This window comes from Schistocerca serialis, chromosome 5 (assembly GCF_023864345.2).
Source record: "Schistocerca serialis cubense isolate TAMUIC-IGC-003099 chromosome 5, iqSchSeri2.2, whole genome shotgun sequence".
Lineage (NCBI taxonomy): Eukaryota > Metazoa > Arthropoda > Insecta > Orthoptera > Acrididae > Schistocerca > Schistocerca serialis.
In genome coordinates, this window is record NC_064642.1 from 717,916,820 (window position 1) to 717,944,551 (window position 27,732).

Sequence of the window (27,732 nt, forward strand, 5' to 3'; positions counted from 1 at the left end):
TACTTGTATTTTATGTAAGTAGCAGACATTTTTATGGTCTTAAATCAGTAAATTTGAATTAAATTATTTCATCTAACTTATTAAAGATAGAAAAGTTCTTATTTACTGAAAACGTAGCCCAAATCAAAGAATGGATTCGGGAAACAGCAACTGTGTGAGACCCAACTCGCTTTATTTGTTCATGAGACCCAGAAAATATTAGATACAGGCTTCCAGGTAGTTGCCATTTTCCTTGACTTCCGGAAGGCATTCGATACAGTTTTGCATTGTTGCCTGATAAACAAAGTAAGAGCCTACGGAATATCAGACCAGCTGTGTGATTGGATTGAAGAGTTTTTAGCAAACAGAACACAGCATGATGTTCTCAATGGAGAGACGTCTACAGACATTAAAGTAACCTCTGGCATGAGACAGGGGAGTGTTATGGGACCATTGCTTTTCACAATATGTATAAATGACCTAGTAGATAGTGTCGGAAGTTCCATGCGGCTTTTCGCGGATGATGCTGTAGTATACAGAGAAGTTGCAGCATTAGAAAATTGCAGCAAAATGCAGGAAGATCTGCAGCAGATAGGCAGTTGGTGCAGGGAGTGGAAACTGACCATTAACATAGACAAATGTAATGTATTGCGAATCCGTAGGAAGAAGGATCCTTTATTGTATAATTATATGATAGCGGAACAAACACTGGTAGCAGTTACTTCTGTAAAATATCTGGGAGTATGCATACGGAACGATCTGAAGTGGAATGATCAACAAAAAAAAATTGTTGGTAAGGCAGGTGCCAGGTTGAGATTCATTGGGAGAGTCCTTAGAAAATGTAGTCCATCAATAAAGGATGTGGCTTACAAAACACTCGTTCGACTTATACTTGAGTATTTTCATCAGTGTGGGATACGTACCAGGTCGGGTTGACAGAGGAGATAAAGAAGATCCAAAGAAGAGCGGTGCATTTCGTCACAGAGTTATTTGGTAAGCATGATAGCGTTACGGAGATGTTTAGCAAACTCAAGTGGCAGACTCTGCAAGAGAGGTGCTCTGCATCTGGGTGTAGCTTGCTGTCCAGGTTTCGAGAGGGTGCGTTTCTGGATGAGGTATCGAATATATTGCTTCCCCCTACTTATACCTCCCAAGGAGATCACTAATGTAAAATCAGAGAGATTCGAGTGTGCACGGAGGCTCTCCAGCACTTGCTCTTCCCGCGAACCATATGTGACTGGAACAGGAAAGGGAGGTAATTACAGTGGCATGTAAACTGCCCTCCACCACACACTGTTGGGTGGCTTGCAGAGTATAAATGTAGATGTAGATGTAGATGTACATATTTTTGCTTATTTTTATCAACATCCGTACTGCGTTCAGTAAACAAGTCATTTTAGTCAATATATGACACCAAATTAGGTTAATAATGTACATTAGCACAAATAACATACACATGAATCTATACTTTTAGTATACGCAGGACTGCTATATCCTATCCAGGAGACACAAAATGGAGCATTACTTGGAAAACTCTTGAAGTGATAGTTCAAAAACAAACACTAAAAAACCTATCTCATAGACAAACTTCTTCATTTACCTATCCATGTCCCCACCAAAGATACTTGTTGTTCAGGGCTACAATATCAGGTGACAGAATGACTAGCCATAACTTGCCTTCAGAAGACAAAATCCCAGTATTGCTGATAAACACATTTGAAAGTATGGAAAACAAATACTTAGTATTCAGAACTGTTAGTTCCTTCCCCAGGGAGGAAAGGAGTGGTAGGTTGAGAGGGATCTGTCTGTTGCAAGAACAACTGAGGCAAAAAAAAAGAAAGAAAGAAAGAAATTGCATACCCTTGGTAATAGATGCACCACAAATAATGTTGTTGTTGTTGTTGTTGTTGTTGTTGTTGTGGTATTCAGTCCTGAACCTGTTTTGATGCAGCTCTCCATGCTATTCTATCCTGTACAAGCTTCTTCATCTCCCAGTACGTACTGCAACCTATATCCTTCTGAATCTGTTTAGTGTATTCATCCCTTGGTCTCCCTCTACAATTTTTACCCTCCACTCTGCCCTCCAATACTAAATTGGTGATCCCTTGATGCCTCAGAACATTTCCTACCAACCAATCCCTTCTTCTAGACAAGTTGTGCCACAAACTCCTCTTCTCCCCAATCCTATTCAGTACCTCATCATTAGTTACAATGATCTACCCATCAAGGGCGATGTACTTGAGGACAATATTATGGAAATGGAAGAGGATGTATAAAACAGGCGAAATACCCTCAGACTTCAAGAAGAATATAATAATTCCAATCCCAAAGAAAGCAGGTGTTGACAGATGTGAAAATTACCGAACAATCAGTTTAATAAGCCACAGCTGCAAAATACTAACATGAATTCTTTACAGACGAATGGAAAAACTAGTAGAAGCTGACCTCGGGGAAGATCAGTTTGGATTCCGTAGAAACACTGGAACACGTGAGGCAATACTGACCTTACGACTTATCTTAGAAGCTAGATTAAGGAAAGGCAAACCTATGTTTCTAGCATTTGTAGACTTAGAGAAAGCATTTGACAATGTTGACTGGAATACTCTCTTTCAAATTCTAAAGGTGGCAGGGGTAAAATACAGGGAGCGAAAGGCTATTTACAATTTGTACAGAAACCAGATGGCAGTTATAAGAGTCGAGGGACATGAAAGGGAAGCAATGGTTGGGAAGGGAGTAAGACAGGGTTGTAGCCTCTCCCCGATGTTATTCAATCTGTATATTGAGCAAACAGTGAAGGAAACAAAAGAAAAATTCGGAGTAGGTATTAAAATCCATGGAGAAGAAATAAAAACTTTGAGGTTCACCAATGACATTGTAATTCTGTCAGAGACAGCAAAGGACTTGGAAGAGCAGTTGAATGGAATGGACAGTGTCTTGAAAGGAGGATATAAGGTGAACATCAACAAAAGCAAAACGAGGATAATGGAATGTAGTCGAATTAAGTCGGGTGATGCTGAGGGAATTAGATTAGGAAATGAGACACTTAAAGTAGTAAAGGAGTTTTGCTATTTGGGGAGCAAAATAACTGATGATGGTCGAAGTAGAGAGGATATCAAATCCAGACTGGCAATGGCAAGGAAAGCGTTTCTGAAGAAGAGAAATTTGTTAACATCGAGTATAGATTTAAGTGTCAGGAAGTCGTTTCTAAAAGTGTTTGTATGGAGTGTAGCCATGTATGGAAGTGAAACATGGAAGATAAATAGTTTGGACAAAAAGAGAATAGAAGCTTTTGAAATGTGGTGCTACAGAAGAATGCTGAAGATTAGATGGGTAGATCACATAACTAATGAGGAGGTGTTGAATAGGATTGGGGAGAAGAGAAGTTTGTGTCACAACTTGACCAGAAGAAGGGATCGGTTGGTAGGACATGTTCTGAGGCATCAAGGGATCACCAATTTAGTATTGGAGGGCAGTGTGGAGGGTAAAAATCGTAGAGGGAGACCAAGAGATGAATACACTAAGCAGATTCAGAAGGATGTAGGTTGCAGTAGGTACTGGGAGATGAAGAGGCTTGCACAGGATAGAGTAGCATGGAGAGCTGCATCAAACCAGTCTCAGGACTGAAGACCACAACAACAACAACCCATCTAATCTTCAGCATTCTTCTGTAGCACCATATCATCTATGCATAGATGAGGAAGAACAGTCCAATAAAGTTTATGAGCTCCTCTCAGATCCACAGACTTATGTGAGGGCTTGTGTTGTCATGGGAAAGGAGATATTCCTTTTCATTTTTGTGGTGACAAATATACTGAAGTTGCTTCTTCAATTTCTGGGTTAGTGCAATACACTTAAGAGTTGTTTGTTGCACCATGAGGGAGGATGTGAAACAGAATAACCCTTTCAGACTCCCAGCTGACCAGCTGACGATGTGACTTTGAACTTTTCTTCTGACTGCCATTTTGTTTCTGGTTCAAAGTGATGCACCAAGCAATTATGCAGAGGTGGTCTTTTGTTGTTCTTTATGGTCTTTTGTTAGACAGCTGGGCACACAGTGGGCATGGACCTTTGAGTACCCCAGCTGGTGGACAAGTGTGTCAGTGCTACCAACAGAGACATCCAACTGAGAAGTGAGATGTTTGATTGTGATACGTTGATCACCTCAAGTGAGAGAGTCTACACATTCCTACATTGCAAGAGTCACAGCTGAGTGAGGCCAGCTGGCACACGGGACATCAGACAGGTCTGCATGACCTGGTTGCGATGATGACAGATGCCTTGTCCAATGATTCACTGTGCTTTTGTTCACTGCCGTGTATCTGTAGATATTCTTCCATCATCTATAAATATTTGTGATTCTCTGGTTTTCCACCAAAAGAAACTCAGTGACAGGACTCTGCTTGGAACACACCTCCATGACAGATGCCATTTTGAAGGCTACATATAGTGTCACCACCTATCAGAACTTCATGAAGCTATAGATGCTGAAGCAAGAATATTCCACAATGTGGCACAACAAATCCCTAGTTGTTTCAACTTAAATTGGCTGAGAAAAAAAGTGTTGCATTACTTATTGAACACTCTCCATATTAATTGGTATGTTGTCTCCTTCAGTTCTAAAGCATTTACATTTAGTTTAGCTACTTATTCAAGAATTCATCTGAACTATAAAAAGCATTTTCTGATCAGATAAGAAGTAAACTTTATTTTGTTGCTGAGTGTGTCTTTATTTATGCAGGAAGAGCATTGAAGACTTTTGCTCCAATGTATAGAACATGTTTCTGCACAAAGGTCAGATTTTTTTACTCACTGTAAAGATAATTCTTTTGACGTGTATTATGCTTATGAAATCTATTGTTCATTTGAAACATCTCTCTATTTTTAGTGACAGAAAATATAAACTTGTGAACTTTTTAAATTTCTGAAAATGATTTGTGCATGAAACTCTTGGCTGCACTCCACAAATAATTCTTACAGCTTGCGTTTGAAAGATGTAAACCTTCCCCACTAATTATTGTTTATCCCAAAACAATTAAGCAATACTTAACAGGTGAATGAAAATTGCCATAATACGCCACTTAACAGTATTAGTTTCTCCACTTACAGTGATAAGATGTAGTAGCAGAACGTGATCACATACAGAGATGTAAAATATGAGAAGAGCAATTTCTTTTCTCAGCTTTTTGCATTTCAAGAAATTTAGTTATGGTATTTCCATTATTTTTATTGCTGTTTCCCTCATGCCACATATATATTTCTCTCTTTTAATGTTTTAATACAGAACTAAATATAATTGGTCTTCTTAGAACTCAGTGAGAGACATTTGGTGTTAAAAAATTCAACCATATCTAACAGCATGTAATTATTGGATTCCACAAGTTTGTCATCTGATCTCCTGCTCATGAAAGTGGTGTTATAACCAGCAAATAAGTTAAATTTGCAGGGCTTGCTTGCACACAGTGTTAAATCATTTATTAATATCTGCAAAAATCAGTAGCCCAAGTATTGAACCCTCAGACACTCCACAACAGGTGAAACTTCATTGAGACTGAGCAGACATATATACTCTATATCCCACCTGAGCTGTGTAACACTATCTGTTTTTCTATTCTGGAGATACATTTGAAGCTAATGACCTGTAGCACCACTTATTCCAAGCAATTTGGCTTTCTGCAAGAGAGTGTATATGTAATAATCAACACAATCAAGAGCTGCTGAGAAATCACAGAAGATATGAATTGCTATCCTTTTCTTATTCAGAAATTCAAGGACTTCATTTGCATGTGACTGCATTGTGTCTTCATTGGATGACCATTTTGAAAGTCAAACTGGCTCTTGTTGACTCTATTCTTCATGAAGTGTTCAGCAGCTCTGGCAACATAGCTAGAATTTTAGAGAAAGCTGTTAACAAAGAAATAGGGTTATAGTGAGTTTTATCACCATTTTAAGTGAAACATTAAAATGTGATGTAGAATGTCACTTATACACAAGCAAGAATATTTCCATAAATTATTGGACACATTATCGACCCTTGCAGAATTGTTCTTTTTTAGTGACTTGATGGTTTTGCAAATCTCCTCTGCAGTGATAGGATTAAGGAGCATTTCTGGGGTTCTTTTGAAGTACCATTTGCAGCTTGACACAATGTCAAGACTTCATCACCACAGGGTTTACAGCCAATTTGATGCATAACTGACAGGAAGTGTTTGTGTCAAATCTCAGATACACTTTTTGGTTTGTCTACTAGGTTTCCTTTGCATCTGACTTTTTAAGTTGTCTGTGTTCATTGTTTGCACCTGTTTCTCTTTTTTTACAATATTAGAATTATATATTTTCTTCTTGTAATAAAATGCTTTTGATATCTATGTTACTTGCTTTGAAATTTTGCAATGTAGTCCACAGCATTCTCATTTTTCTATATATTTACATATCCTGATTACAGCATAAATTTCTCTTTTGATTCTTGTTGACATTTTAGTTCCTTTTTTAAGCCAAAACTTACATACTGTATTGAAACATTATTTATGAGCCACTTCTTTGGAAAGGACTCTCTGAAACAGGCAGAAAATTCATTAATTAAATTTAGAAAATGCATTATCAAAACTGTAATCGAAGATCAATCCATTTTCTGGAACTTACAGATCTAAGTTTCTTTTGCCTGTTTGTTCTTATGAATTTCCAATGGCGAGATGGTTTCTCGAACAGGCTAACATTGTAAAGTGTGCATATTTGCCAATCATGATCTCGAACGCTATTTAGAACCTATCTGACAACAATTTTCTACCATAAAATATCTTCTAAAATATTTTGGCTAAAAATGCTTTGCCTACAAATCTTTGGGGCTTTTTACATTAAATTTGCCCAAAACTACTGATTCCCACTATATTTAACTTCAGATTATCTATTACCCTTTACAAGTTCTCCATCCTTCATACCCATTTATGGAATATATGGGAACAACAACATTGATGACAAGCAAGGGCAACTGTGGATTCTCTCTGAATGTTTAGTGCATGCTGTACCTTCGTTGTGTCCATATGATCTGTGTATACTTGCATCAATGAAATCATTGTTACTCTATATAATCGTTGTGTATTGTGTATTCTATGCCCATCAATATCTGAGTCATTTTAGTGGTGACCCAAGATACTCACAAACACCTTCCTCAATACCTACAATGTTTATTCCGACATTGTTATGGGCTGACAATGCAGTGTAGTTTCCATGTTCACCATATTTCAACACCCAGAAGATGGCCTACCTGGACATGGCATACCTGCTCAGAATATTTAAGGTACTACAGTGTCACACCCAGCGCTTTCTGCAAGACAAATATACAGGTACAGTGTGTCAGTGCAGTTCTAGACAGTTCCACACTATGCAAATAGTTGGGCAGCATGCATAAAATGATTCTGATGCCATGATCTTGCCACACTTATTTAATCAGTTTCTTGATGATCATGCTTCTCAACACACTGGACAGTACTTGGATGTTCTTTTTCACTATACTATTTTGTACAATGTGTAACCAATGTCGCTAACAATTGCAGCCATCTTGTCTCGCACCGCAACCTCCACTTGCCTTGCAAGGAAAGTACGTGAATTAACAGGAATTCAACTGACCATTACCAATCACGATATCCATGTCTCCATGCCCTCCCAGTTGACTATGGTATCACATCTTCATCTGACAGCTGGCAAAGGAGCTGTCAACCTCTCTCCATTGCGAGTCATCCTTGATGTCATGCATCTGCCTGGCGGCCACCAAACTAATGTAACTTTGCCTATTGTCACCGATCTAGAGCACATTGCTTCTCCACAGCAATAATCCACTGACACAGCAATTTGTCACATTGTGGACTCTCATACACATCTATGTTGGTTCCACCTGTGTTTTGGTCTCTACACATGTAAAGGCCAACAACTGTGCACACTCTCCCAGTCAGGTGCATTATCTGCACCAAATCACAGATACAGCTCAAAATGTCCTCCTACTAAATTGAACAGGACAACTTTGACACATATGATGTGAACAACAACCATGATGACATCATACTGCAGCAATTAAATCGTCTAGAGAACTGTGTCAGAGTATTATTTAAGTTACTTCCACTGCAAATTGGTTGTTCCACCACAATAAACAAGATGTTTAATCTCCAAGTGGACAATTACACCTAGGACACATGGTCCAGCTGTGCCTGGTGCCTTTCCCAGCCACAGCACTGTTGGTCGGAAGAGAATCATGCGTTGAAGAAATGGTCCAGCAGTGCATGGTTCTTACCCCAGCCACGGCACAAATGGTCAGGCACATCTGTTCGAGAACACGGAGTCATGAGCAGAGTCTCTCTCCAACCAATGCTCTGCACTACCAGGGTGTGGGACGGGTGGGGCGGGGGGGAGGGGGGGGGGGGGGGGGGGAGGTGTGTGTTTCTGACTGTTTAGTGCACACTGTGCCTTTGTCATGTCTGAATGATCCATGTATACTTACATCAGTAAAATTGTTATTATTCTATATATGGATTGCATATCATGTATTCTGCAACAATCCATATCTGAGTCCCTTTTGAGAACATGTTCTGTTGACATTCTTCTGGGTAGTCCTTACCTAAATATCCAATGAGGGACTATCTTACCTCTGGCATACTTTATGCAAAAGGAAGTAGAAGTAGTAGAAGTAGAATTTTTTGTCTCATAACATACAATTTCAAGCCATTGACTTAAAGTACGGGAGAAACATACAATTTCAAGCCATTGACTTGAAGTACAGGAGACTCGTTAAAACACAAAAACTGGTTTACAATTTTCCTCATAATACCAGTAATACAATATACAGTACTGAATAATTACTGAATTAAGCAATTCATAATTTTCTTTCAAAAGTAACACACTTTTAAGATTAGCAGTCCTAAGTACTTGCTCTCTCCTGTTCAAATTTTCAGGTTGTCATTTATGAAGTCTTCTACTGAATACTAACATTTCTGCACTAGTTTCTCATATAAGGATTTTTTCAGTGTTTCTAAATTTATGCTGAGCAATTCTCTTTCTTTCACTTTGTTATAAATTTTCATACCCATATAATGTGGAGTTTGAGCATAGAGTTTCGAACAGTGGGTGGATAGCATAAAATTATTTTGATTTCTTGTGTTGTAATCATGTTGAAAATGATTTGCTACAAATAAATCCGGGTTACTGTGTACAAAGATAATCACCTCATATATGTATAATGAGGGAGCACTTAATATAATTAGATTATTTAGTAGTGGATGACATGATTTTCTTCGCCCTACATTGTGCATATTTCTAATGATGATTTTCTGAGGATTTAGTATTCGTCACATATGATTTGAGTTACCCCAAAATACAGTTCCATACCTTATTACTGACTCAAAGTAGCTGTGATATAATACTTTTCTTATGGCCGTACTGGTAGCATTGTACAATATTCTCATTGCAAATGCTAGGCTATTTAATTTATTTGCAAGGTACTGTTTATGTGATCCCCATGATAGATTTTTATTAGTTGCATTCCTAGGAATTTCACACAGCTAGCTTCCTGCAAATCCTGGTTTCTGTGACTGACATGAACATCATTTAATTTTGCTTGTTTTGTTTTAAACTGCATTAACCGAGTCTTTTCCATGTTTAATTTTAAGCCGTTTAAATCAAACCAGGTATCTAGTTTTTCTAAAGTATTTAATACAGTTGGTGAAATTTGATCAGTACTGTTACTTTCAATTATTAAAGATGTGTCATCTGCAAATAAAACTGAGTGACACCCAATATTAAGTGCAGATCATTTATGTAAAACAGAAATAAAATGGGACCTAAGACAGAACCTTGGGGTACTCCATGTGAAATGGTTTTCCATTTTAAAGTATAAGTTCCTTTCTCTGATGTTATAAGCACTCTTTGTCTTCACTTGGTTAGATAGGACTTAAACCATTCTAATACCATACTTTTCCAGTTTACCGAGTAGCAAGGAGTGATTCACACTGTCAAAAGCCTTTGATAGGTCACAAAAAATTCCTGTGGTATGCAGTGAGTTGTCTAGAGATGAGCTAATTTTATCAACAAAATTATTTATAGCAGATACTGTGGGTTTGCCTTTTTGAAATCCATACTGATTTTTTGAGATTATTTTAAATTTTTCTATTAAATTTTGAATTTGTATGGTGACTACCTTTTCAAATATTTTTGACAGTGATGGGAGAACAGACACTGGGCAATAGTTTCCCGTATGTTCTTTTGTGCCTTTTTTGAATAGTGGCTTAACTACTGCATTCTTCAGTGTGTTTGGAAAATAACCTTCTTGAAGGGACTGGTTAACTATTGGTTAGTGGCTGTGTAATTGTTTTAGAAACTGTTTTTAACACTTTTGTTGGTATCCCATCCCATCCTGCTGATGTTTTACTTTTTAGTGATAGTATCACATTTTCTATATATTTTACAGTAGTTTTGGTAAATGTACTGAAAAATTCACCATCAAATTGCTCACTGTTGAAGAAATTTACCTTGTCTGGGTACTCTGCTACATTGACATTAGATTTGTTTACATTCATAAAGAATTCATTAAATAATTCAGAAATCTGAGCAGGATTTACAATAGCGTTATCCTCTATCTTGATTTCAGAAATATGATGGCCTCTACCTGTGGCACCTGTTTCAGCTTTAATCACTGACCATCATGCTTTTGATTTGTTTTCACTATCCAATATAAATCTATTTGCCAGTTCTTTTTTAAAAAAAATTTTTGTAATCTTTCACATAGACAACAAATCAGGACTTTTGTTATGTTTTAGTTCCCTATGTAGCCGTCTTTTCTTGCACTCAAGATTTTTATTCCTTCAGCAATCCAGTTGACTTTATTTCCTACATTTTTATAGTGTACACCAAGGGGGAAAGTTTCATTAAAAACATGTAGGAAGTTTTCCAAGAAATTAGCAAAATTTTCAGAGCATGAAATACAATGATCTATAGCCCACTCCACCTTATTTACTCTATGATAGAATAAGTGCATATTTTCTTTGCTGAACTGGGATTTGGTGTAGGTTTTAATTGACCAAGGTTCTATTGTTTTTGGTTACTCCATAAAGAGAGCACAATGATCAGAAATGCCATTGTCCTTAAACTATACAGTAATAATCTAATTGAATAGATAAAAAATCTACTCACCAAGTGGCAGCAGAACATACACACAAAATAAAATTATAATTAGGCAATCTTTCAGAGCCATTGGCTCCTTCTTTAGGCAGAAGGGTTAAGAGGAAGGAAGAGTGGTGAAGGAAAAGTACTAGAGAGGTCTAGAAAAAGAGATTTCAGAAAAGTTACCCAGAACCATGGGTCATGGGAGACTTACCAGACAGGATGAAAAGGAAAGACTGATCGTTGGGCACTACATCGGACAAGATTTGAAAACCTGAGAGGTTAAAGGTGGCAGACGGGATAATATTCAAGACAGAGATTAATGCTTAAACAACATGCATGAGTTAATAAGAGTGAAAAGCGCATGGTACGTAACAGTGGTGGGTGGGGAAAGGGGGGGGGGGTGAAAAATAGACAGGTAAGACAATGAAAGATGTATAAAACTAAAATGGAGTGAATAAAAGAGTAGGTACTATGAAGAAATGCGAAGATGGAAGAAATTAACATAAACTAAGGCCAGGTGGATGGCGAGAACCAAGGACATATTGCAGTGCAAGTTCCCACCTGTGGAGTTCTGATAATCTGGTTTCTGGGGGAAGAATCCAGATGGTGCATATGGTGAAACAGACCATGACTGTCACACTGTAGAGAATGCTCTGCAACAGGGTATTGCATGTTGCCAGTGGGCAGAGGGTGTATACTGACAATATGCAATATCCTGTTGCACAGCATGCTCTACAACATGAGAGCTGTGACCTTGGTGTGTGTTTCACCACATGCACCATCTGGATTCTTCCCCCAGATACCAGTTTCTCGGAACTCTGTAGGTGGGAGCTTGGACTATAACATACCCTTCCTTCTTGCCATCCACATGGTTGTAATTTACGTTAATTTATTGCATCTCAGCATTCTTCATAGTAACCACTCTTTTTTTCACTCTATTTTAGTTTTATACACGTTTCATCGTCTCACCCATAAATTTTTCACTGGCCCCCACCCAATGGCCCATGGTTATGTACCATGCACTTAGTTTTTCACTTTTGTTAGCTCATGCATGATGTTTAATCAGTAATCTCGGTCTTACATATTATCCTGTTTCAGGTTTTCAAACCACATCTGATGCAGGCCCCCAATGATCAATATTTCCTTTTCATCCCATCTAGTAAGTCTCCCCTGACCCACAGTTCTGGGTGACTTCCCGAAATCTACCCCATTTCCTAGATCTCTCCAGTCCTTTTCCTTCAACCCTCTTCCTTTCCCTTCAGCCCTTCTGCCTGATGAAGGAGCAACAGGCCCTGAAAACTTGCCTAATTACAACTTTCTTTTGTATGTGTGTTCTGCCTCTGCTCAGTGAGTAGATTTTTTATCTATCCAATTAAATTATGAGTTCATCAAATATTGATTGCTTTTGTTGTTAAACCATACAGTGGAACTGCATGTTCTCATAAAATATAGCAGCTGTATTTTTTTCCTTTTGCTGTATCCTAGGTTTTAGGCCATATCACAAAATAGCCAGGTCTGCCAGCTTGCCTATCCAGCAGATGTCAACAGTGGGAAAATAACATGTTTATGATCATTGTATGGCTATGTGTATTCTTGATGCACACAAACCATTCCACCACAAAAGGGACCATCTGGTTATTTCGTCACTATAATACAAATACTATGTACTGTTTTTTTAATAAAATGCCAACACCAGTTGCACCTTTTTTTCTTTTAAAAACCATGATCAGTTTTGGCTCCCGAGGCCATTATCTTGTGGTATATGTCAGGTGCCGTCAGAGTATACAGAACCAATCAGTCATGGCTTTGAGGGCTGAAACTGGCCACAGTTTTTAAAATAAAGAGAAAAATGCAACTGGTGTTGGCATTTTATTCAAATTCAATACTGCAGTTGCAGAACGTGCATCTACATGCTTCATATGCTGCCCAAGAAGTGAATTGTTTATTGCTGACACCACTTCCCACTTCTCATTTTCCAATTCTTTCTATTCAGGTATTTTCCTTCCTGGAGGCCTCTGGCCATCATTGCCTCATAGATATCTTCCTTCCTTTTTTCTCATTGGGCATCCTTTCTTCATTCACTCTTATTGAATCCAGTTCCAAATTCATTTTGCTCCTCCCCCAACCATCATTCATTCTTTTTAGATGGTTCAGTCACAACAGCTGTTTTGCTTCTATCGTATCAATTATTCTCTTACTGACTCCGAAAATCTGTCTCATAGAATTGTTCTTCACATGTACCATCCTTAAAATGCCACAACTGCTTCTCCAAAAGTCCATTTCCACTGTAAGTGGCCTTCATTCTCTCTGACTTGCAGCTCCCATGTCTCTGCACTGCATGTATAACATGTAGATTTATAGGTGACTTATTTCATCCTTTTTTTTTTATTTAGGTATTTCAGAGAAAAAGCTGTATTGTCTTATTGCCCTTTTCCTGCCATTACAAGGTATTTCCCATGCATGTGGTTGCGTCTGTTTGCTTCAGTGAAGCCAAGGGTCAGTGGTACCACCAAAGCTGGACAGGCCTTGATGGAGAGGCCAGACAGAGCATGCCTCACAATGATGTATCCATTCATATTATGATTGCTATTCCAGACCAGTTCCTAGTATAAAATGGGATAGATTGAGCTCAATAGTGCAATAAGGCAGGTGCTTTAATGGAAGAACCCAAGATTAAAAAATTCACGTTCTCCTGGATGAGTTTGGGCCATCAGGCCTGTTTACTGTCAGCCGGAAGAACTCTCAAATTATAAAATTTTTCTTATCAGCTTCAGTCTTCTCCTTTAATTTTCATAAATTACCTTCCAATGAATCTAAAGAAATGTACAGAAACTGTAAAGTTCCATGATTCTATACTAATCGAGATCCTAAACTCAACTACACAAGACACAATCTAGATGATAACTGAACAGGCATACAACTGGTTAAGAATTACTGTAAAGTTAGAAGTAAGAGATAAACAGCAACTTTTTGATATAACCAAGGAAGCAGTTGTTTTCCAAAGTACCAAATTTCCTAATAATTTCATTCAGTTCAATTTTCCTGATATAGCCACAAATAATTAAGAAACAGTTAAAGAACAGCTAATTATTGATGAATTTCTAACTTCTGTTTCACTGTGTTGATGTGCCTTGATTTACTCCACATTCCTGAAAGTTCTCCTTCATGTTTACATTTACAGAAGATGAATTAATGAAAAATAAATAAATAAATAGCATTAAACACGACAAAACATAATGTTATATCATACAGTGGAAACATTTTGACTGTCTAAATTTCTTTTTGGAGGTAAAGGATGAAGACATAGCCGAAGCATCAGAAGAGTTCCAAGGCTTAAGTGACATAATTCTGTGGTCCCTGCCTGAGAGCCTTTTGCAGCCACTTCTTGGTCGCTTGCAGATTACTGGTACACAGCAACAGCATCAACAGATGTCAGCTAAGCAGTGGCTGTGGACTGCTGATCCTGCTTTGCGGAGTGTTGTGGGGAAAGAAGCATTGCAGTGGCGGAGATCTTCTCTGACACAGGTAAGAAAATATAAGCTAAATGCATGGAAATTTCACATTTTTGTTTATTGTTTGCATCCTGAAATTTTCATTATTTTAGCACTTAAAGTTTTGGAACAATACTGGAATATTATATGCCAAGCTAATACAAGATAAGGACAGTCAGTCACAAACATGGTAAAATCACCAAATTAGTTACATTATAGATAAACTTAGTGAACAAAATTTTCTATTCATATACTTGCATTTACAAATCAAGAAACCAACAATACTACTAACCTTTCATTTAGGCATAGTTGAAGAATTCTAATTCAGGTAATAATGAAGTATGCCAGTAACAAGACCATCTTCAAATACACTTCTAACCGAACAATTGTCAGTCATAGAAGTACAAAAATATCTCACTTGGAATGACATGTACATGCTGAAAGCTATTTAAACAATATCTCTAAGAATATATCAAATCTGATGATACAGACTTGTTGAGTGATCAATAATGATGGTCTATTGGGCTCAGATACTTGTGACCAATCCCTGAATCAGCAAAAATGGCATATTAAATTTAATTCTGTTATGATCTGCTTGCAATAACACCTGGCAAGTTGCTTCATGAAGAATGTAATTCCTTGTGGATATTGCTTTGTTCGGAGATCTTTTGCACATGACTTGCATCCAGTTGTAAGTGCAATATATTCCTTATTACTTCTACGAAAACTAGAACTGGAGGACAAAAGATGCAGGAAAACTAACATGCCTTGCATCATATGTATATGTAGTTACAAGTGATCCACAGCCCATGGCAGCTGTCATAGAAAGAAACTAATAGTGGAAAGTAATTAAAATAGCCTAAAGGTGGTGGAGGTACAGGTAACTGCATTCATATACATGCAATTTTCCCACAGGGTAGAACCATATTTAGATAAAATATCAAACATTGCATGCTATGTCAGTGACAAAAGAAGACTTGTAAGAACTGATATAAAAGTGAATTACACCTTATGACAGTCTCACAGCACAGACTAGAGGTGTCAATAAGTCAACAACATAATACAAGAAAAGACAGATAGCTGAAATGCAAAACACACAACTTATGACAACATAGACTACAAGGCACACATGCTGACAGCAACAATAAGAAATACAGTACAAGCAAACATCTAACAAGAAAGAAAAATAATTTAAAGCCAAACATCTGGGGGCACTGAACTAACCAGACTACCATGACACATGATATTAAAACAACAATGTTACTAGTAAATGGTAAACACTAGGGACTGCATAATTAGAATAGGATAATGTGGGGAACTAAGACAATCTTCAGGACAGCACTGTTGGAAACTAGATACATACACTGGGCCAGCATCATTGACACACAATTCCAGGTCAACTCATGATGACCATCTTACCGGTTCCTGACTGAGAACATTTAAATCACACTGATCATATTCACCCCACGCCAAGAAGACAGAACAGTGACTTAGGGATGAAGGGGTACACTGGAATACCTTCTGAATGAATTTCTCCCAGATGATGACAGAAAAAGTTGTGAATAAACTCAGACACAACTACCAACATAAATGAATGATAACTATACAACTTGCCTGTTCTCTCTGTATGTAGTGTTTGTAGCAATAACAAGATTAATAAGGAAAGAAAACCTGGGTCCAGATTGTATTCACTTAGTCATGCCAAATCTGCACCACAAATCTAATTTTTAACAGAGCATGATGCCTGCATCATGGAAAACGGATAATGGAGTAATAATGAAGACATTGCCATAGAACCCCTGCAGCAATTAACGGGTGGGGATGGACACGACGACAGGATTGAGGGATACACTGATGAACTCTTGGTTGTGGTGAAGGCATATGCAAAAAACAACCTGAGCACAAAGCATGTGAGATGCTACAGAAGATAAATCAATGGTGCACATAAAATTAAAGAAACATGACAGCACACAAAACAACATATGCAGTGCTTAATGGAACACTCAGTAGTAACACAAAACAGTGACATGATATGCATGTGAGATGCTACAGAAGATAATTCACTGGTGCACATAAAACTAATGAAACATGACAGCACATAAAACAACATATGCAGTGCTTAACAGAACGCTCAGTAGTAACACAAAACACAGTGACATGCTATTTAGGGAGACACATTTTCAAAAGACAAATCAAACAATGGAAACTCCAGGTAGGAATATCAACAATGTGGGAAAAGATAGACTGCTACTTACCATAAAGAGGACATGTAAGACACAGACACACACAGTTAAAAGACACTCACATAAAGCTTTTGGTCACAGCCTTCATCAGTAAAACACACACACACACACACACACACACACACACACACACACACAGAGAGAGAGAGAGAGAGAGAGAGAGAGAGAGAGAGAGAGAGAGCAGGCATACCTCACACACACATTACCACCAACTCCAGCATCTTGGGCCAGAATGCAACATCATATGGGGTGCAAGCAGCTATCTGGAGGGAACAGGGAAGGAGAAGGGATGCGGAGAGAGACAGATGCTCTCTGGTGGCATGTGCAGGGACTAAACTACAACAGGTGCAGCATCAGGAGGTCGTGGGGCATGGAAGTGTGGGAAGAAAGGAGCAGGGAAAGACAGGTGGATGCATTGGCAGGGAGCTGTAAATAAAAAGGGTGGTAGGTGAGAATGGGGAGGAGATAACAAGACAGAGGGGCTGGAAACTGTTGGGTGGAGGATGTGGGGATAGTAGGTTACCATAGGTTGAGGCCAGGACAATTACAGGAGTGGAGAATGTGTTGTAAGGATAACTTCCATCTGTGCAGTTCAAAAAAGTGGTGGTGAAGAGAAGAATCCAGATGGCTTAGGTAGTAAAGCAGCCATGGAAATCAAATGTGTTATGTTCAGCTGGATGTTGTGGCACAAGGTGGTCTACTTTGTTCTTGGCCACAGTTTGGCAGTGGCTGTTCATCCTGGTGTACAGCTGGTTGGTAATACAGAAAGCTGTGCAATGATTGCAGCAGAGCTGGCAAATGACATGACCACTTTCACAGGTGGCCCAGCCCCTGATGGGGTAGGATAAACCTGTAACAGGACTGGAATAGAAAGTGTGTAACACTGTTATTAACCACCAACAGTACCTGCATTTTCACTCACCACTAAATCTAGAGCCAAAACACTTGTGTAACACTGTTGTTAACCACCAACAGTACCTGCATTTTGATAGCTATCATCCCTTTCACACCATAAAATCACTCCCATAAAGCCTGACCACTCAGGTACGACATACCTGTAGTGACAAAAATGACATGGCCACTTTCACAGGTGGCCCAGCCCCTGATGAGGTAGTATAAACCTGTAACTGGACTGGAATAGGAAGTGCTGGGTCGGTGGATTGGGCAGGTTTTGCACCTGGGTCTTCCACAAGAATATGATCCTTGGACTAAAAAGTTGTGGAGGTTGGTTGGGTGAGAGAACACCACTTTAGGAGGGGTGGGAAGTATCTTGGGCAGGATGTCCCTCATTTCATGGCATGATGATAGGTAACCAAAGCCCTGGTGAATGATGTGGTTCAGTTGTTTCAGTCTGAGGTGGTTCTGGGTGGAGAAGGGGACACTCAGTTGTATAGTTATCATTCATTTATGTTGACAGTTGGGTCTGAGTTTATTCACATCGGAGAAATTCGTTCAGAAGCTATTCCAATGTACCCCTTCATCCCTAAGTCATTGTTCTGTCTTCTATCAACTCACCACCAAATCTAGAGCCAACACACTTGTGTAACACTGTTGTTAACCTTTCCACCAAAACCCTTAGCTCCACAGAAGTTTCAATCTTATCCAAAGGCCTCATCTTCAGCTATACACACAAATTTAACCATGCTGGACTTTTTAAAGACCTACTCTCCTCCTCCTGATCCATCCAGTGGGAGCACTTCTTTGCCGCCAATCCCTCCAATCAAAACCACCTTAATTCCAACATTGAACCCTACCTTTTCCAGTTCATACCACCATTCAACCATCATCACCGCCCTCCCCCCCCTACCTAAACACTCGCTTGTCACCTTCCCAGAATTCCTTACTTTCAACTTAGCGTCACCATCCTTCCACAGGTTCCTTCCTCAGAACACCAAACTTTCAGTATAAGAAAAACAGGCATACACAATCTCAAAACAAATCCTGACCTAATCATCCTACCTGCAGACATAGATTCTACCACTGTTGTTATGAATTGCAGCGACTACCTGGCAGAAGGCCTCTGCCAATTATCCGGCTCCTCCACCTATAAGTTCTGCCAGAGTGATCCCATCCCGGAAGTCCAGCATGTCAATCCCAGCTGAGGCCTGGTTCACATCCTGTGTGAGCATGGTCCCTGTACCCAGCATTTACATTGTATGAACCTCAATCGGGAAGCTATGTACACTTGTGAGGAAATACAATTCACAGAAAATTATAGTTCTGTTATGCAGACAGTGCACATTAACACATCAACTGAAAGAATGACAGTGAACAAACTAGCAATCCCATTGTGTGACCCTTCAAAATGAATTGCAATAATTGAGACAGCATGCAAGTTTGCATAGGCCTATGCAGGGAATATCTGACAGAACAGACCATCAACAATATAGCAACTTGACACAAACAGACGAGAACATACAAAGTGTGAAAGTAACACATGACATTGAGATTTTCAAGTGACAAATTACTGACAGAAGATTGACTGCAATACTTACATCACCCACTACATAATAATATGTAAGTTATTATATAGGGTTTTAAATCCTCATTATCAGCTTTTATGTCATCTCACTGTCTCTATAGAGCTCCACCATGGGAGGAAGGAGAGGATGTTGTTTGGTGGCTGGTATCCTCTTTCTGTAACAGAAACTGCATACTATTATAACTGGCTCCTTCATCAATATAAACAAAGAGCTACTTAACTTAAGCTTTCTCATTCTGTAGTACAAGCTCTCTGTTGTAGTCCACTTTAGCCAGGTGAATACACAACACAGGGAATGGGAGGCTGGTGATAACTGACACCACATTTACAAATTCGTCCCCAGAAGGTGGGAGTGGTTGAGGATGAAGCATGTCAATCCCAGCCGAGGCCCGGTTCACATCCTCAGTGAGCATGGTCCCTGTACCAAGTCTAACTATTCTGTTCACTATGTGCTGCCTGATTCTGAGCAAGAGGCTGTGACTGCAGCTCTGACTCAGTGATGGACTTGAACTAACTGGCCCTCTGGTCTGCAGCAGCTACGTAACTACTGGTGGGCGAGAGGGTATTGGCAGCGCGTTTCCAGCAAGTCTGTCATGGGCATCTGTCAATCTCCTTGTCACCTCTATGCCGCATGATGTTCTGGCATCAGCCTATGCCAGCACATTCCCCCCTGCCCACCGAAGTGCCACCACTGTTGTGTAGTGAGGCTACGAATGAAAATGGCGAAGGAGGTCGCACACTGGATGATGAGATGGGCCGGAAGCCGTGACTGTGGAGGACAGCTTACTCCCGACTATACTGTTGTGACTCGCCGATCTTTCAAAGTGCCGCCGCACAGTTACGCGCGTCCTCTACATGCGGCGCTGTCTGCCAGCCATGCAGCAGCAGCGCCACCTCAGTGGCCAGCCAGCCAGTGGCCGCTAGACAGACAGTTATGATTTGACTGTTCAAGTGACACATGTCTTACTCTGTTTACTTGATCTGTGACTTTCATGTATTGTGTCGTCCTTGAAATATATTTGTTCAACTTGAAGTTATAACAACTGGCGACGAGGATGGGATTCTTCTTTTTCATCGTTGACCCATGTGTTTCCATGGCTACTTTAGAGCAACTATTGTGAGGTCTCATAAAACAGCAAACACTTCTCACAAATGCAATTCGTGATTTCGTCACGGCATCAAATGCGGGGCGTATCTCGTCGTTGTCTCTACCTCCTTTCCCTCCTTACGATGAGACGGCGGAAGACTGGTCTGATTACGAAAAACGTCTTCAAAAGCACTTCTTGGCATTTCATGTCGCAGATGACCAAACATGTAAGTCTCTGTTCCTTTCATGGATTTCACCTCAAATGTATCGGTTGTTGTCACAATTGGCTCCTTTGAAAGATCCTGCATCTTTGTCATTTGCTGAAATGTGCTCGCTTCTGTACGTTTATTTTCAAAAGCATATGCATGTGGTAGCCTCTCGTGTTGCCTTTTATTGTTGTCAAAAACAACCGAATCAATCCTATCGCGCTTGGGCTGCTGAACTTCACGGCCTCAGTAGAAAGTGTAAGTTTGTTACTGATGTTCACAAAGAATCCTACACCAATTCCATGGTACGGGATGCTATTATCCGGTCGGCGCCCGACAAAGAAGTTAGGCAGCGTGCCCTTCAGTTGGCAAATCCAACTCTAGATGAAGTCCTATCCATCGCTCAGTCTTTTGAAATTTCTCGAGCCACTGTAGTGCAAATAGAGGCATGGGGTGACATCGAGGAAATACAACCTCTGTGCGCTATTGACGAAGCGTGTGGCGTGTCCCTGCCCGCCGACGTGGCCACAGTACACTCCCAAGTGCAGCCTTGGCCTAACCGTAAACAAAACTCTAAGTAACTGCAGCAAAACCCACGGCAACTTCCTTCACGTCCACGGTGTTTTACAAAACTTTCACGAGAGGATTGTCCACGATGTTGGGCCGTGTGTCACAGATCCAAAAAAAAAAAAAAGGGTCATGTGTCATCCGTTTGCAAATCCGACCGCATACATGATGTTCATGAACTTGGTGCTGATACTGATTCTGTGTTGTCTGTCAATTGTACTTCTTCCCTATCAGGGAAGTTATTCCTCACTGTCCAAATACTTGGTTGAGATGTTCACATGTAGGTGGATACTGGTTCTGCTGCCACTATCATCAATTCTCAGACATATCTTCAGTTGGGTTCTCCAATCCTGTCACCTGTCACTAGGCAATTACAGACTTACAACAAACAGAAGATTTCTCTCTTGGGACAATTTGATGTTGAGGTATCATACAAATCTGTCGTTTGCACTGTTCCCATATTTCTTGTTGACCATAGTAACGCAGAGAATCTTTTTGGTTTCGATGCCTTTCACGTTTTTGGGTTCTCCATAGATGACTCTGTCAATATAGTCTCTGATGCTATTCTTTATGCTCAATTGGATTCCTTGTCAACGACATTTTCGTCCCTTTTTTCTCCTGGGTTAGGCTGTACAAACGACTTTGAAGCTCATATCACTCTCAAACCCACTGCTCAGCCTAAGTTTTTTTGGGCTCAGCCCATTCCTGTGGCCCATCGTGATCAGGTCAAATGGGAGCTAGATTGTCTCACTGCTTCAGGGGTCTTGCTTCCTGTCACTTCCAGTGAGTGGTCCTCTCCTGTCGTTGTCGTTGCTAAGCCAAATGGTGATATTCGTCTCTGTGGCAATTTCAAGGCCACTGTAAATGCTCAATGCCTTTTCAACACTTATCCTCTGCCTCGACCTGAAGAATTGTTCACTAAACTTGCTGGAGGCCAGTATTTTTCTAAACTTGACATGTCAGAAGCTTATCATCAACTTCCTCTCGACCCTGCTTACCAGCAGTTTCTGGTCCTTAACATACCTTTCGGCCTCTATCAATACCAATGATTGCCATTCGGGGTTGCCAGTGCCCCTGCTCTCTTTCAGCGATTCTTGGAACAATTATTGCTCACTGTCCCTGTGTGTATAAATTACCAGGACGACATTGTTGTCACTGGCTCCACCACTGATGAACATCTTCAAAATCTCCGCACACTTTTTCATGTCTTACAGACTGCCGGTCTTAAGTGTAATCTTTAGAAATTAAAATTTTATCAGGCGTCTATCACGTACTTGGGGTTTCAACTCTCTCAGGATGGTATTCGTCCACTTCAGCAAACTGTCACTGTGATCGATGCCCTTCATCGCCCTACATCTGTTAAGGAACTGCAGGCCTTCTTGGGGAAAATAGCATACTATCACAAGTTTTTACTGTCTGCTGCTTCGGTCGCTCAGCCGTTGCATCACCTGTTGCATAAAAATGTGCCTTTTCACTGGTCCGCAACATGCGATGCGGCTTTTCAGAAATGGAAGACTATGCAGAAACCTGGACAACCTGGACAACATCTTGTTCTTGCCACAGACGCCTCTCAATATGGGGTCGGTGCAGTCCTTGCGCACCGTTTTTCTGACGGTTCTGAACAACCCATTGCTTATGCCTCAAAACGCTCACGGATGCCCAACAAAAGTAGTCTCAAATTGAAAAAGAAGCTTTGGCCATTATTTATGCTCTTCATAAGTTTGGTGTTTTTATCTATGGATCCAAATTTCATCTTGTTATGTATCACAAACCACTTGTTTCCTTGTTTCATCCATCAACGTCACTTCCCGACAAGGCTGTGCACGGCCTCCAGCGTTGGGCTATTTACTTGTCTCGTTTCAATTATGAGATTCATTTCCGGCCGACGGCTCAACATGCGAATGCTGATGCACTGTCTCACCTTCCCATGGGTCCTGATCTGGCATTTGATATGGACAAATGTTTGTGTTTTCACCTGGATGTTGCCAAGCAGCAGGTTGTGGACGGGTTCCCCATCACCGGGGACGAGCTGGCAGCTGCTACGGGTTCTGACCCTACCCTCTCCCAGGTTTAATGCTGTATTCAGAAGGGTTGGCCAGATCATCCATCTGCTAAGACTTCTGATCCGTTGTGGAACTACTATGCTTTCGCTACCACCTCATGGCTAGGGATGGTGTTATCCTCCTTTCCACTGACAATGCTTCACTGTGTGTTGTGGTACCTACGTCTTTGCGGGCTTTGGTCTTACGCCTCCTCCACCAAGGGCTCTCTGAGGCTCTGAGCACTATGGGACTTAACATCTATGGTCATCAGTCTCACCAAGGGCAATGGGGTGTCTCTCACAAAATCTCTGGCACGCCGTCATGTGTACTGGCCCAGCATCGACTCTGAAATCGCACACATGGTCGCTGCCAGTGGCCCTTGTGTGTCACAGGTCGCCACCCCAAAGTCATCTTTGTCACCATGGCCTTCACCTGAGAAGCCCTGGGAGCATATTCATGTGGACTTCACGGGTCCTTTTTTAGGTACTTATTGGCTTCTCGTTATTGAAGCGTACTCTAACTTTCCTTTCATCGCCTACCACCGTGGCAACCACCAATGCTCTAGCTCGTATTTTCTCTTTGGAAGGCCTTCCCTCTACTCTTGTTACTGATAATGGTCTGCAATTTGCCTCTTCTGATTTTGCGGATTTTTGAGCCCGTCACGGCGTCATGCATGTCACGGCCCCTCCGTTCCATCCACAGTCAAACAGTGAGGCTGAACGACTGGTCTGCACATTTAAGGCTCAAATGAGGAAACTCCTGAATTATTCTGCTGCTAATGATGCGCTTCTCCAATTTCTGACTTCTTACCATTTCACCCCCATGGGCGGCCACAGCCCAGCTGAGCTCTTACATGGCTGACAGCCCTGCATGCTACTTCATCTTCTGCGGCCTTCCACCTTACGGCTGCGGGTGCCTTCGCTTGGCCGGTTCACCACCAATGACCTTGTATGGGTATGGGGATATGGCAGGCAGCCAAAATGGAGTCCTGGCTGCATCTTACGACACCGTGGCCAACGCCTGTATGGAATCCAGACGGACACGGGTGTTGCGGTGCATCATTCGGACCAGCTTCGGCCTCGTGTGCTGGCAACGCCTTTTCTGGATGCCGCTACACCACCTTTGGCTCTATCTGACACTTGGGATCCTGGAATCTCTCGTTACTCAAAACGCAGTCCTCTCATCATCATATCGGTGCCAGCACAAGAACTGACGCCAACAGGAGACGTGCCCATGCACGAACCAGATGACCCCCATCTGTTGGAGAAACTCTACTTGCCTCCTTCTCCTACAGACGTGGACACGTCACCCATGTCTCCTGTTATAACAACCGGACTTGCCACAATGGGCAGATTGATGCATGGCACCCCAGCAGATTCGACCCCCACGTCTCCTGTCATCTCGACCCGTTATCATCGGGGCACTTCCGTCCGTACGGGAAGCCTCCTCCTCGAGACTTTACGGCCAGTCAAACAACACCTATGGACGTTAGCAATCTACAGGGCACCTCCATCAAGAACTGTGCAAAAACTTCAAAGGGGGAAAAAGTGTTGTGACTCGCCAATCTTTCAAAGTGCCGCCGCGCAGTTACGTGTGTCCTCTACATGAGGTGCTGTCTGCCAGCCATGCAGCAGCAGCACCACCCAAGCAGCCAGCCAGCTAGCAGCCCCTTGACTTGGACTCAGTTACGATTTGACTGTTAAAGTGACACACGTCTTACTCTGTTTACTTGATCTGTGACTTTCATGTATTGCGTCATCGTTGAAATATATTTGTTCAACTTGAAGTTATAACACATACCCAGCCATCTGGCTGCAACAGAACATCCTCCGGAAAACTGATGACAGGGCACATGTCCTGGCCTGAGGACATGTGCTGGGGCGATGATGACGGTGACGGTGATCGTGACAGCAATAGTGATGGCGGGTCCTGGTCCATCGGGTAGGCAAGCAGGGATGGCGGGGGTGAGAGGGCATCTTCCATCTGCTGCTTCTGGGGTTCCCTGATGGTACCAGTGGGCAGCTGAGAAGGCTGTGCAGTCCTGTGAAGCTTGAATCTGGGGGAAGAAAAGCAGCAGAATGATGGGGCAAATGACATGCGCACATTTAGTTCTGGTGGCAGTGCTGGAAACCATCGGGACCTGCAATTAAGTACATATAAGAGGTAATGCATTCCTGTATCATGCCTCTTTCTCAGTGCCCATGGTTGCCATAAACCCTGAAAGAACAAGATCGCACAGCGCAAAGTGATACTTGTTGACCATTGGCAGCACTAGATGCTGTGGTGGGTGTATCAAGTGTAGCAGTGTCCAATGGCGGCAGCTGTGAAGAAGTTCCGCCAGTGATGGTCCGTGTCGTTGGTGGGAGCAATAGGGGGTGAGAAAGAGTTGCAGTGCCTGTTCCTGTGTGTGGGTGATGTGAAGCATTGTCACCTGTTGATATAAAGTGCTTACAAAGTGTTCTGCTTCTCTGTTGGACTGCGGGTGAAACGGAGCACTTGTTAGATGACAGATGCTATTGGGTTCACAAAAGTGTTCAAAGGCACCTGAAGTGAACTGTGGTCCATTGTCTAACACAAGTACTTCTGGCAAACCTTCGATGCAAAACATGGAGGACAATGCTTGAATGGTGATACATGATGTGGTAGAGCTCATAGGCACTGCAAATGGAAACTTGCTAAAAGAGTATACCACCATGAGCTAATGAGTGTTCCAGAATGGTCCTGCAAAGTCTATGTGCACTCATTGCCATGGCAGTTGACTCTTAGGCCAAGCTGAGAAAGTCTGTGGCAGAGCAGATTGGTTCTCCAAGCATGTGTGACACTGTGATGTCATCTGTTCAGTGAGGGCATCCATGCCGTGCCAAGTACAGTGTCAGGGCACTAACTTTTTAGTGCAAACAATTCCCCAGTGTTCTTGATGGTGAAATTGCAACACATTATTTTGCAACACTTTGGGAATAAGCACACAGGATTGTCTACAGTCATTTTGAACTAGAATCACACCTTGTTGAACTGAAAAGCTATGCTAACATGCAAAATATTGGTGCATAACTGAGCTCTGGATACTGTTCAATGAACGAGGCCAAGATGTGATATTATGCCAAGACTCTCTGCACAGTTGTTGCCCACCTACACCTGGGGCTGTTTCTTGTATTCTGGTGGCTTGACACCTCATTCCCATGACATCAAACAAGCCCTACACAAAATTACAAGATCTCCTATGAATCAATTAAGTTTCATATAATTTTAAGTTATGCTGATTGATAATTCAATACATCTAATTGAGATTTGAAGCCCCATCACAAATGCCCAGTTCTGTTCACATACAAACCATATTTATAATGTTACGTTGATGCACAAGTTCCGAATGTTTTTATTCTGGTTGCTACATATTTATTTATTGAGTGTCTTTTTTATTTGTAGTTCATTGTTGCTATTTGAATTTATATACTGTCATTTGGAAATAGTGAGTGGAGAGGTGTATGCTAGAAAATGGTGTACCAAGTGGAGAAATCGGAACATTTTTGACACATTCTTCTGTTTGTGTTCAGCAGAGAGGTGACAGCAGTGGAGGCAGCCAGAAACATTTGTGCAGTGTATGGGGATAATACCATTGGACAAAGCACAGCAAGAAATGGGTTTTCTCGTTTTAAGAAAGATTGTTTTTTCATTAGCGACTCTCCAAATTCAGGAAGATCCTCGGGGTTTGATAAAGATCATTTAAATGCCTTAATCCACAATGATCCATGTCATTGTATTCAAGAACTGACAAATGTAAGGAACTGTGATCATTACACCATTGTGCAACATTTGATTACAGTGGGGAATGTTCAAAAATAAGGTGTGTGCGTACTGCATGCTCTAAGCCAAAATCACAAAAATCAGTGTGTGGCCATATGTACATCTCTGCTTGCTCATCACCAATTGGCTTGTGACTAACAATGACCATTCCTATCCTGTATCATTACTGGTAATGAGAAATGGTGTCTTTATGCTAACATAATGAAAAGAAAGAAATGGTTGAGCCCAAACAAAACAACAACTTTCTGTACAAAGACCTGCACACATCCACAAAAGATAATATTACACATCTGGTAGAACAGTGATGTTGTGTGGTGTATTACAAATTGTTTCCCTGAGATGTAACTATCACTGCTAACATTAACTGTCAACAGCTGAGATGTCTTGTAGACACAGTCCAAGAAAAATGACTAGGAAGACTGCATGAAATGATGATACACCATGATAACACCAGCCTGCATTCTGTTAGACTGACAAAACAAACACGAATTGGTGTGGGAAGTCATTCCGCACTCACCTCATTCACTTGATCTGGTGCCCTCAGATTTTCACTTTCTCTGCTCTGTATTAAACAACCTTCAAGAAACTTCCCTGTTGGATGAAAATGTGCTCCAAATTTGGATCAACAAGTTTTTCACCTCAAACTACATGATTTCTACCATTGAGGAATTGAAAAGTTACTCAACATT

General features: G+C 41.0%; 1 protein-coding gene across 1 annotated transcript in view; it reads left to right on the forward strand.

Moving 5' to 3' along the window:
• Positions 1–27,732, forward strand: part of LOC126481538 (leucine-rich repeat-containing protein 49-like) — a 148,524-nt gene that overhangs the window by 116,070 nt on the left and 4,722 nt on the right. The window contains exon 7 of the mRNA XM_050105352.1: positions 14,413–14,649. Within this exon, the coding sequence (XP_049961309.1) occupies positions 14,413–14,649 (237 nt within the window). The remainder of the gene's footprint in view (positions 1–14,412; positions 14,650–27,732) is intronic.